The sequence below is a fragment of the Salvia hispanica genome, chromosome 6 (genome assembly GCF_023119035.1).
Source record: "Salvia hispanica cultivar TCC Black 2014 chromosome 6, UniMelb_Shisp_WGS_1.0, whole genome shotgun sequence".
NCBI classification, from domain to species: Eukaryota; Viridiplantae; Streptophyta; class Magnoliopsida; order Lamiales; family Lamiaceae; genus Salvia; species Salvia hispanica.
Window position 1 is genome coordinate 39,378,064 of NC_062970.1, and position 12,588 is coordinate 39,390,651.

At 32.7% G+C, this 12,588-nt stretch overlaps 1 protein-coding gene and 1 pseudogene across 1 annotated transcript; one reads left to right on the forward strand and one right to left on the reverse strand.

Annotated features, from left to right (window-relative positions):
* The first annotated feature begins 228 nt into the window (after positions 1–228).
* Positions 229–1,606, forward strand: LOC125193007 (homeobox-leucine zipper protein HAT14-like). The gene is made up of 4 exons (XM_048090707.1): positions 229–637; positions 712–890; positions 964–1,043; positions 1,116–1,606. Exons 1-4 carry the CDS (start codon positions 385–387, stop codon positions 1,366–1,368), a joined length of 765 nt encoding a protein of 254 aa, XP_047946664.1. The 5' UTR covers positions 229–384; the 3' UTR covers positions 1,369–1,606.
* A 6,316-nt stretch (positions 1,607–7,922) lies between these two features.
* LOC125195322 lies at positions 7,923–11,373 on the reverse strand (annotated as a pseudogene).
* Positions 11,374–12,588: the final 1,215 nt, after the last annotated feature.

A 12,588-nucleotide genomic window follows, 5' to 3' on the forward strand; every position in this document is an offset into this window, starting at 1 on the left:
TAAGCAGGGACCCCCAAAATCTTGAAAGAGGGACATGTCTTGGGCTCTTAAAAATTGGGGTTTCACGTGTGATCTTTGTTTGTCAACATGAGTATGTCGGTCAAACCCTCCATTATGCTAATCATCACCACTAAAATTTTCTTAATCCCCCTAAAAATAAAAACCTTAAAAAGATAGCATAATATCACTAAATAAAATATTAAAGTGAAGGATGAGTTTGGTCTACTTCTACACCCTGTCTCCTCTCTCTCCTCCTTTCTACTTCTACCTGCCATTCTTTGGATTAAAATAAGACAGAGTGGGTTGAATCTTTAAAAGACTGTTTTCTCTCTATATATATTATATCATATCCAAAATCATCAATTTTTTCTCTTCAAATTAAATATGGAGCTGGGGTTGAGCTTGGGAGATGCATCAAAATCTCCAGTTTTGCTGAAAGAGAACAACTCCCCAAATCAGAAGCAAAATCAAAGCGGCCTCGATTTCTGCATGTCTTTGGGGCTCACCTCCAAGTCCAACAATCAAGAAAACGACGACGTATCGGCGAGTACTGATGAAACTCCTCTCCAGTTGAATCTCCTACCTCTTGCTCCTCTGCCTCGCCAGATTTCGTCTCGACTTTGGTGTTCCGATAATGGTAGCTTCTAATTTATGGATTAAATTAGTGATTCCTAATTTATATAGGGATTAATTTTGTGGGTCGTGAGAAAGGGAGCTCGGAAAATGGATTTGACGTGAACCGGACGGAGGAGGCCTCGTCGGCAAACAGCAAGCGAGAATTCGAGGCGGACGACGACGACGGCCTCAACGCTCGCAAAAAGCTCAGATTGTCGAAAGAGCAATCCGCTTTTCTCGAAGACAGCTTCAAAGAACACAACACTCTCAATCCTGTAGCTACTTACCAACTGAGTTACGCTTCATCGTCTTTTTTATTTTTGCTGATCTACTTATTTATTTGTGCAGAAACAGAAAGTGGCGCTTGCGAAACAGCTGAATCTACGAGCCCGGCAGGTGGAGGTGTGGTTCCAGAACAGAAGAGCGAGGTGCGAATAATAATTATTATTATTGAAATAAAAAGTCGGACGCAGCTAATGTGTTTGTGGAATTAATTGCAGGACGAAGCTGAAGCAGACGGAGGTAGACTGCGAGTATTTGAAGAAATGCTGCGAAACGCTAACTGTTGAAAACAGAAGATTGCAAAAGGAATTGCAAGACTTGAGAGCGCTCAAAACTTCTAATCCATTCCACGCAGCCACCACTCTCACCATGTGCCCCTCCTGCTCCGCCGCCAAGGTCATTCCGTTTCCGCTAGCCAGGCCCAGGTTTTATCCGTTTCCGACGCATCCGAATCAGCCCGCCGCCTCCTGATTACTTATATTAGTGCTACTTGTAAATATACATGGAAAAAACTAAATTAGCTACCTAGGTCCTTCATGTGTTTGGTTTGATGGTGATGGATTGAGCAAATTTTTCAGCTCTTACTATGTTGATTCTTGATTGTGTAGGAGAATACAATTATACATAAATTAGTTCCGGACAAAATTCCAGTTGATTGATTACTATTGCCTTGCATTGACTTCTGAATGGAAATAAAACTGCTTTCTCATTTCCCTCTTTGACCGTTACTTATTTTCCCCTCACGAGAATTGAATGGCAATTTATTAATGTCATAGGAATAGAATGGCAATTTGAAATTGTGTATTTCATGATGATTGAACACAAATTTAAGTATCGTCTTTAGTGAGTATTATTATTATTGGAGTAGGGACTTTGTTTTCTCAAGTCCACACGGCATTGTGGTTAAAAACTGACAGATCTTTGAACTAAGATTCTCATTTTGGTAGTCAAACCAATAAATAGATTCACACACGTATTCAGTTACTAAAGAATAGATTCACACAAGATTGAATTGACAGGGACTAATTTTACATTATAATGTCCTCATAGTACTATTAGTTATTGACTTAGGACTCGTTTAATAAAAAAAATGGGATATGAGAAGATATGAAAAATAAGATAAGAAATACGAGCTTCGTGTCAAGATATGCAAAGATATGATTTTTTTTGTGTTATTGTTTGATAGAACAGAAATTATCTAAATTCGTATAGTATATTAAATAATATGGCTTAACTTGACAGATTGGTGGGTTACATAAATAATATTAAAGTTATAATTTTGGTAAGATTGGATAGGACTCTTGTCTTATATTGGCCTTTGAGTTAAGCTTAACTATAATATCAAACAATTAGAAATGTTCATATATAATTTTATATCTTGGTATTACTAACTTATCAAACACGCCCATTGTGATGAATCCATCATATAGAATAACATTATAAAGTTCATGTATAATCCAACAAACCGAGGACACTGTAATATTATAAACTCGATGCCATATATTAGTTGTGACAGAACAAATGTGAAGTTTACGACTTATACCATCTTTTCTTAACATATACTCCTCCGTCCCGGATAATTTGGGACACTTTGACTGATACCAATTTTAAGAAATCTAATGAAAGTGAGTTGAAAAAGTTGATGGGATGTGGGTCCTACTTTTAAAGTATTAGTTTTATAATAAAATGTGAGTAAGAATGAGTTAGTGAAATATGAGGTTCACTACCAAAAATGGTAAAAGTGAAGGAGACAAATTATGTGAGACGGCCAAATGGAATACCGTCGAATTATCCGGGATGGAGTACTATCTCCATCCACTAAAATTTGTCCCACTTTGACCCGACACGAGTTTTAAGAAATGTAATGGAAAGTGAGTCTAAACAGTTAGTGGAAAGTCATAACAATCATGCAATCCATTAAACATTTAACCGATCATCATAAGGGTGTCCACTATAGGAGCGCGCCGCACGAAGAGCCGCGAGCCGCGGCTCCCTATAGGATCGAGTGGCAAGCGGCGGGCGGGGGGTTTGGACGTGGGCGCGCCACGATCGTGGCCCTCCTATTGTATTGGTCACGAGCCGGCTCTCCATATTTTTTGATTTTTTTTTTAAATTTCGTAAGTATACACATTTTTTTACCTCATTCCTACACAAATGCTATAAATATACCCGTTTTTAATTAAAATATATACAAAATAAAAAAAAATAAATTATTTGTGGCTTGGGCATGTCCACTATAGTGTAAAACATGGGCGTTTGTGGCCCTACGATTTTATGGCTTGGCCATGTTTTGTGGCTTAGCCCGCAACTATAGTGGACACCCTAAGGTTATAGTCATAATTGAAGAAAATATTGATGAATAGGCATTATAGGTAGGGAAGTGTATGTTGGGATGTCCCGTGGTTCATGGCATGGTTTAGTGTCAGTCCATTGTCTAATTGATTTTAGAATTGATTGATTAAAATTTTAATAATGTGAGCCACGATAATATAGTCTTTTCTATGAAAGTTAGGATTTGGTCGCACACACAAAAGCTTAGTTAAAATTTTGATTTTATAAAATGTAAAGTATGCTAAATTTATTTAACAATAATAAATGTAACTTACTACAGTACTATTAAACTTTTAAAATATCTTGTTAAAAGTCATGTATGTACTTCATATTATGTGTGCATATTGTAAGTAAATGCACAAAATAATGAGATAAAATCGAGTAAACTAACAGTTTTGCAAATTAGTAGTGCATCTTATATACTATCACCACCTCGTAGATAATTGACATGTTAGTTTGGTAGCCACGTCGATATTTTGACTCCAAGAGATTTTTTATGAGAAGTTTTATTTCAAAAATAAAACAATAGATATTAATAGTACTAGTAAATTAAAAATGATAAGGTATTTTCGAGTAAATGCTTCAACCGTTGGGACAAATGCGGCCATTTGTCCAAATCAAGATTGATAATATGAAAGGTAGTTGCTAGTTAGGGACAAAGTTGGCATATTTATAATAATTTATGAATTTGTATACTAAAGTACGTTCCATTAGTATGTTTCTCTTTCATTTTTCCATGACTCCCGCACGTGATTTGACTCACCGCACGTGACATCATTGCTTTAATTACTTATCTCTTAGATCGCTCTTCCTCACCTTTTTATCTATGGAAGTATCTTTCATAACAATGCTCTTCCTTTCCATCGTTGCATTCTAGACTATCATTTTTATCTGTAAAATGAATTTTCTATTTTATTGTAAATTAGATTCACAATAAAAATAAACTTATATTTTAAAAACACAAAATTAAGATACAATTACTTGAGTTGGAAAATTTTAAAAAATCATAACAATTTAGGATGAAATATAAAGCGTCATAAATAAATAATAATAAATTAATTTAATCTTTTATTTTTTAGAACGCTTTCATTTTCCTCTAAATTTAGTTAGGACACTAACAATAAAGATGTTTTTTCAAGTGTTGGTGAAATTTTTGGAGACACAAAAAATTAACGTCCTCAATTGAATTAAAAAATATCCTAAATGTTTTTTCACATTTAAAGGGGTTTAATAATATTACTACAAGTTTTCAATTTGTTGTGAGTGATTCTTCTATATTTTGCACGGATGTAGAGATGAGATTTAGATATATTCATTTAATATCGAAACTGTAAAATTATATGAGGGCTTCGTAAGCCCATTTCTTGAATTGCTTTTGAATTTAACAGATATTAAAATAATCTAAGAGCATAAAATAATCAACATATAGAATCAATAATTGATTATGAATTTAACAGATATTAAAATAGAAATAAGCTAGACAAACGTTCCACGTACATATAAGACTCATGATAGGTTAAAAGTTTAAACCAAACACATCCTAACATGATAGTACAAATTAATGAAAATGTGAATCATTGTTCTGTTCGATCTATATATCGCTTGTAAAAAGGAACCAACATATTTAAACCTATTTATTGAACATAAAAGTGATGCATGAACACCACCACCCTCATTAAAATCAATGCCGATATAATAATATTAATAAGAAAGACGTACATTTCTGTTCCATATTCATTTATGATCTGTGAAAAATGAATAAAGGAAATTAATTCCAGTCACACACATGGAATTGAAGTAGTGAATTTGGATTGTGGTAACTGGTAACGTATTGAAAGGGCAATTTGATTACCCCACCATATTATTCTACCATGATAAGTCATTTTCTCATCCAATTAGTTATATTTCGATTCATAAATACTCCTATAATTGCCAATTGGGACGTTCAAATTTAATTCACGTGAAAGTCAAAGTATATCTAGAATGGAATAGGATCAACCCAAACTTCAACAACAGCTAGCCTAAACAAAATTACTATTTTGCCAAATTCAGAAAAATGTCGATGTTATTGCTAATTAAGCAAATCTGAACAAACCAGATCAACTATAGTATCATGAATCACGAGATTCATGATACTCTCTAGTAGTAACACTTCACTTTTAAATATAATAGTTGAAATTATCAATATCAAATCATGTTTTCCATTTTTTTGTGAAAGATCATTTTTTTCATGTTAAAACTTTATATATATTCACTATATTCAATACTCCAACCTAAACCTTAATGAGGTTCGTTGAGACTTCAAGCCATCATAATTAACTATAGTTAATACTAATAAAGGCAAAGTTTGTGCAGTAAAAAAAATAAAAAAATAATAAAATAACAATAATAATAATAATAATAATAATAATAATAATAATAATTATTATTATTATTATTATTATTATTATTATTATTATTATTATATCAAGCAAACGGATATATTCAGTGCCATATACAAATCAATCACATGCAATTTTCATAATTATGGTATATTGGTGTGTGATCAATGAACATGATACTATATTATGGAGTAAATCACGACGTTAGGTACTCAATCAAGATCTTTCTCTAAGAATAAGATGCCAATTTCCTTATCACCACTAATATATGTAATCAAAATCAAGATAATTTTACATTAAAAAACATATCAATATGACAATATAACATTATTCATTAACTAATGGTGAGAATCGAAAAATGAAAAATATTGAGGTAAAAAAACGGAATACGGAGAGTACTACTAATTAATCGCAGCGGCTGGCTTGTGTAATCTATTATCGATCGATGGCGAGGAGGGTCATAAAAAATACGAGTAGTAGAAAATAAATCAACAAATACGATAGATGATTGACAATTTAATGTTATAAATAAAATAAAATAAATTATCCATAGAAAGATTTTGATGATTAAAAAATGAAGTAATTAACGGACCGCAGGTCCATTTTCATAAGAAATTATGGATGTATAGATAGATATACTAATAGTTATTATCACGTGACCTAATCACCTAACTAAAACTTCAACTGCCAATATTATATGCCACCCAATGATTTGCGCCACGATTTCTTTGTTACATTATCTGTCTATATCTCATTCAATGCCTAGCCATTGATTAGGCAATAAAAATATAACAAGAAGAATATTAATTGAATGTATATCTTAATTTGAGATAATTTTATACACGGAATAGTTCGCCTACAAGATTACTTAGAATATGAATACTACTACCTCCGTCACTTAAAAATATAGTACTCCTTGTTTTTCCAAAACTATTAAAATTTGGAACTAGTCATAAATAAAATGGAACTAACTGCATTATTGAAAAAAAAAGCAGTATTCCACATGCATGACATGACCCAATATAAAGCGAAGAATCAAATCAAGAATCGAAAGTATATGAGATCCCATTTTGAAAGATTTTGAACGTGACAACTTGTGCTTTTACACCAAAAAGAGTTGGTGCCCACTTATTTTGAGTCATTTGGGCGTGTGTATCAACTCATAATAAAACATCTGAAATAATATTATGTAGGAGTATGTCATAAAACATTATCTGTTCGCAAATTTATATACACTTTTTTCATATACAAGTCAAACTCCATAATAGGAAATTAGGGGATTGATGTTTTATGAAATAATAAAGGATGACGTGGAACCCATTTTTAACACAAAGATTAACCAATCAGAAAAGCTATGACTGTATTTTTATCTGTACAACTTTATAGTTAGTGATGAATTAACAATATCGTTATCATACTTTTTGAAGAATTGAAGATAAGGTTGACTTACATCACTTGGGTTATTTGATTTTGGACATGCACACGCAATGTCTGTGTTGTGACATTTAAGAAACAAAAGTCTATCAACCAAATTTTGTACAACCAAAACTGTTCATTTGAGTAAAAGTAATTTATTTATGCTTTTAATTAAAAAGTATAGACATACATATAATATAGGGAACGTGCATAATATTATGGTTTTTGTGTATAATTTCTTAAAAAATTTGAACCATAAAATGTAATTAATGCATACTTTAATTCAAATTTGAAAAGTAATAGAGAAATAATTCAAATATAGAAATAAAAAATTGAAAATTAGGCCAAAAACTAATAAATTGTTTTTAATTTGTTAACTAACTATATTTATTATTTTAATTTATATTTAACACATCAAAATAGCTAATATAATCTTATTTTAGTTGTACAAAATTTGATTGTTTATCATTACTTTTTAAGAAATACTAACATACTAGTTTGAATACTATTGTGCTATTGTCTTTTTATGTGCAATTGTACAGAGGTCATCACAGGATGTACAACAACATGACAAGAATATGAATTAATTATTACTTCAATTTGATGGTCAATTAGAATAGTTAGAAGAGATCATGAATTTTAATTTGTAGATGTTAGTCGTATTACAAAATTATTGTTCTTATATTTAAAATGGAAAAAACTATTAGATTTAATTAATGTGATGTTGCAGCATGCAATTTTGATGTCTTTTTTTATTATGTGTTACTGTTTTTAATATTGTAACTTTATAATGTACGCTTACTTTGAGATCAAATTTAGAAACAGAGGAGTACTATATTTTTGTAGGAAGCACATCTCATAATCTTTAGGCATTTGTACATCCAAAATGTGTTATCCTCATAAAATAATCTAAAGCCATTATTAGCAGAAGTTAAATCATCAGGTCTTCTACATAATTCAATAATTACAATATAATTGCGAAAAATCCGGTGGTAGCTAGTTTTGAATGTCGTCCCTACAGTCTGAGCCCAGGCTCCGTGTGCAGTCCTCTGGAATAGACGAGGCGCCTTTGACGGAAAAGCTTCTCTCCAATCAGGGTGTCTGATCAAGTAGTTCCACTTCCTGGACAACAAATCAGCAGTTACTTTTTCTGCAATTACTAATGCATTGTAGATACAAGTTTGTTTCAAATTCAACTAAATATTAATTCACCATCCAGGGTTTCTCAAATCATTTTTGGAGGCTTTAAGCTATTATACGCTACGTATTTACCTTCTTTCATTATCGACAAAATCAGGACCCTCAGCAGAGGGTGAAGAAGAACAAGAAAGTAGTATTTCTTCATCAGAAAGGTTTTGCAGGGCCAGGGCGATGTTTTTCTGTCGTATGCTCCTGGAAAAGACACTAAATTATTGATATGGACGGTAACATGACTTAATCTACACCAAAGTGCAGGCAAGACAATGAAGTTACCAAGCGCACGGAGCAATAACAAACTGGTCAGTGCTAGTGTCATATGTATCCAGCAGCTTGCCCCTCCAATTAGGATCCTCAAAAGATGCAGTCACTCGAATTCTACGGATAATATCATCAGGGCATCTTGAAGTTCCATCAAAGCTTGCAGGGCTGATGGATCCATTCGAGGTTTCCACCTGCCGATAACAATCTATCATTATACAAAAAAAATAAAGAAAAGAAACAATGAATTATAACCAAAAAGATACTTTTAGGAAGTATTCAAAATGCACGATGAAATTATCCTACAAAGTTTTCTTTACGAACAATCATAAACAGATTTCTGAGAAAATAAGCTTCAGATAAACACATAGGCAAAATGATATAATTATAGATATTCAATAGCTGAGGCTAACCACAAATCCATGGAAAATGGGGTATCCAATCCCTTCAGAGTCCCATTTGGTGTTATGCCCAAGCACATGGAGAGTTTGGATCTGAAATTTCTCACTCCTATTCCTTAGAGCATCGACTATCTTAGCACACAAAGGATAGGAATAGCCTTCTGATTTGATTCGGCGTTTTGCATCAAGATATGATTGCTGCATTAAAGTTTCAAAAAACAATGTAACTAAATCAATAGTAAATAACACAAGAAGAAGGGGACAGTAAAAAACACAGGAAACATGGAAATGTGGCCATACTTGAGATGAGATGTCGTCGAAACCACCCACCAGATGCACCTGCCAAAGCATGACCTTGCAGAAGTTACACCTAGAGAATGACCGATAGTTCAAATATGAATCCGAAATGAGCACGAAAATGGCATACATCCAACGGAGCATCAGAATCCTCATGGTCGGCAACTAAAGATAGCATCTGATTTAGGCCACCATCAACAACTCTTGGGATATCCATATGAGCAACAGATATCCTGCAAATATCACAATTGCAGATGATATCCACAACAGTACTGGATATGCATATCAGAAACTGGCTTCATGTTAGCACTTACATTCCACTTTTGCTGTTTCTTATGGCAATACCTACACAAGTTGTTGCTTCGTCGGTACCAACTAACTTGAGACAAGGAAAAATTGTGAACAAAGATGTGAGAAGCAGATATCAAAGCAAATGAACAATTGGACAGGAAAATAGAAAGATTTCTGAAACTCTTTTAGGTACAAGAAGAGATATAATAACATGAACCAGGTATTCAAATTTGATAAATTTTATCAAGCGGAGGGCAGAAACACATTGACATCTAGATAAGCATCCCTCTCCCTCACTGATTTAGGATAGAAATGCTCTGTGCATTAAGAATACACAAGAACATATCACAACAATACTCTTTAAGCAAAAAGTAAAAATCAAATGGAAAGAAATTGTTCAACAAGTAAGTTATACTAATTCATAGAACAGAGTGGTAGAAATCTGAAGAGAATACTCCCAAAAGGATATAAAAAGTCAGTCCATCACAAAGAATTAACTACTTGATGTTAAAAATTTCTCTGACTCCTTCAAGCGAAGATCAAAGAATAATTATTGATATTAAGTTTTCTGCACAACAGTTCCCACTCAAGACTATTCGACTTTTGAAATTTCAGTCGCATGCATCAATAGCAAGAATCAACAGCAAAGGATAACGCATACAAAACACTATCGTATTTCAAATTTTAACCAGACCAATAAGAACGACATACATCCACAAGCGCTGGGTCAACAGTTGCAAATTCACTTTGGAAGAGGTAGACCCATTTACTGCTTTTTAGCAAGAGTTTTCAGAAAGTGAGATCCTCTTCTCTTGCATAGATCTGAAGGACTCCGATGCAGACACCAAAAGAGGGGGCTCCATTAGAGCAACTAAAGTATCCATACCCTATTTATTGATTCAAAATATCAGAAACTAATAGTCAGCAAAGGTAGAAGTTAAAGTGTAGACAGACCAACAAATACAAGGACATTGTTCTAGAAAGAATATCAGAAGCAGGTTCATCTTTTACATTCGAGCATTCTTATGTATATAGTGTTAGACGTATAGTATAAAATAATCATTCAACAGCAATGCAAAATCCAACTAGTTAGGATTGTCAGAAATAGTAGCTAATTCTAGACATAAGATTACATAATACATACACATACTTCATTTCTCCCCAGCTTCCCAGTAAGCATAAGCTGAGTATCTACGATAAAAGATACGGGATCAAGGCACATTTAATGTAGTTACTTCATCATGAATATTGGCTAACATTTTCAAGATTGAGTTTCAGCAGGAACTTCAAATTTTCCTTGTACAACATCATCCTTTATTCACTCTGCAATCCAGCATTTCCATGACTATCAAATTCCACACCAGTCTAGATCCCCAACATAGGGTTCACAGTCACAGTTGTTTTTTCAAAAGAAGAAAGATTCACAATCACAATCACAAAACGAAGACAAGCATCAATCTTCTTTCTCAGCTTCTCTTGCACATTAAATCAGAGATTCAGCAATTCAGAAACGACCCAAGTGCAGGAAAAACGTGGAAATGAAATTAAAATTCCCTTGCCATAAACAAAACAAACGCACCACATCTGACATCACGATTAAAAAAAGAGTCCATAACACAATGAAAAGACTGAGTTTTTATCAGACAAGGCATCAATTAAGACTGCGGAACTCATCTGCGGCTGAAAACTAGGAGAATCGAAACTTGTTTTCAGACTAGTTGGTTTGTAATTTTATATAAAAAGAAAAAGGAGGTGGAAAGGAGAGTGATGAAGACCTGGGATGAGTCCTCTGGAGCAAAAGGAACTCCGCCCACAACAATCATGGTGATTGTGTTGAAATGCGTTTGCGTTGAACAAGATTTTGAGTCAGGAAGAAGCTAATCATATACTACCTGATTTATGAATTAGAGAATATGTGCGCAACTTGTGTGTATAGTTAGAGCCGGGGAAAAATCTTAAATCTTAAAATCTGATGCTTATCTTATCGAAAAAATATTAAAAATATCGAATTTTCGTATCCGATTTTCGATCGGTATGTATACGCTACGAAAGATTGTAGGATAGCTATGAATTTTCAAATACGCGGTATACTGCGCATAAAATTGGTATATCCGTAAATTAAGGTATATACCGTAAACTAGGTATATACCACAAAAATATAAACACAATTATATATAAAATATATTTCATATATTTTTAAATTATAAAATCTATTGTGAAATATAAATATAATTATGAATAAATTATACTCCTACTATTTAATTCATTTTTAAAATTATAAAATATAAATAATATTCTAAAAACTCTAATTTTCTATTTGAATTGATGTTGAAAGTCGGATTTACCAAAGTAAGATATACAAAACTTTGGTAAGGTAAATGTATGACTTTTATTATACCGTATTCTGATTAGGTATACGGTATGAGTGGTTTCGTAAGGTATACCGTACCTACCCACCCCTATGTATAGTAGTACTACTGCATACATGATGACCGGGTTTCAACTTTTGTAATCGAATACGTATTTGTTAGTATTTCCCATATTTAAATGTGTCTTTAAAAATAAAAATATTTGTATAATACTCTCTTCATATTTTATAAAAATATGAGCAATATTGATATGACACAAAAATTAAGGCAAAATTGATAAGCAAGAGATGATGAGAAAGTAGTTAAAGCAATAGTATTAGTTGATAGTGAGACTCTCATTATTATAAGTGTTTAATAGTGGTATAAGTTATAAATAAGTTGATGTATAAGAAAAATAAATTGAGATGACTTTTCAAAAGTGTGATACAATATTTTTGTAAGATGAACGAAAATAAAAATGCTCATATTTTTATAGGACGGATGAAAGTACACTTTTTGGCCGCTCAATCATAGCCGGAAACACTTGTTATGGGGAATCGCAAAACTTTTAAAATTGAATTTCAAAATTTACCAAAGTTAATAGTAAGAGCATCTCCAAGAGGAGAGGTAAATGGAGAGGTAAAGTTAGATAACTACCATATTTACTTTTTTTGCATAAACAATCATTCTCTAATGGGAGAGGTATTTGAGAAAGTATTATACCTTTTTTCCCATTTTGAATAGGTATCTTTTACCTCTCCATCAATG

Excerpts from the sequence above, each read along its gene's own strand:
- LOC125193007 (XM_048090707.1), top strand. The coding sequence starts at position 385 with ATGGAGCTGGGGTTGAGCTTGGGAGATGCATCAAAATCTCCAGTTTTG. Across the intron at positions 638-711 it reads ACTTTGGTGTTCCGATAATG|GGAGCTCGGAAAATGGATTT; the intron begins GTAGCTTCTAAT and ends GTCGTGAGAAAG. Across the intron at positions 891-963 it reads AACACAACACTCTCAATCCT|AAACAGAAAGTGGCGCTTGC; the intron begins GTAGCTACTTAC and ends TTATTTGTGCAG.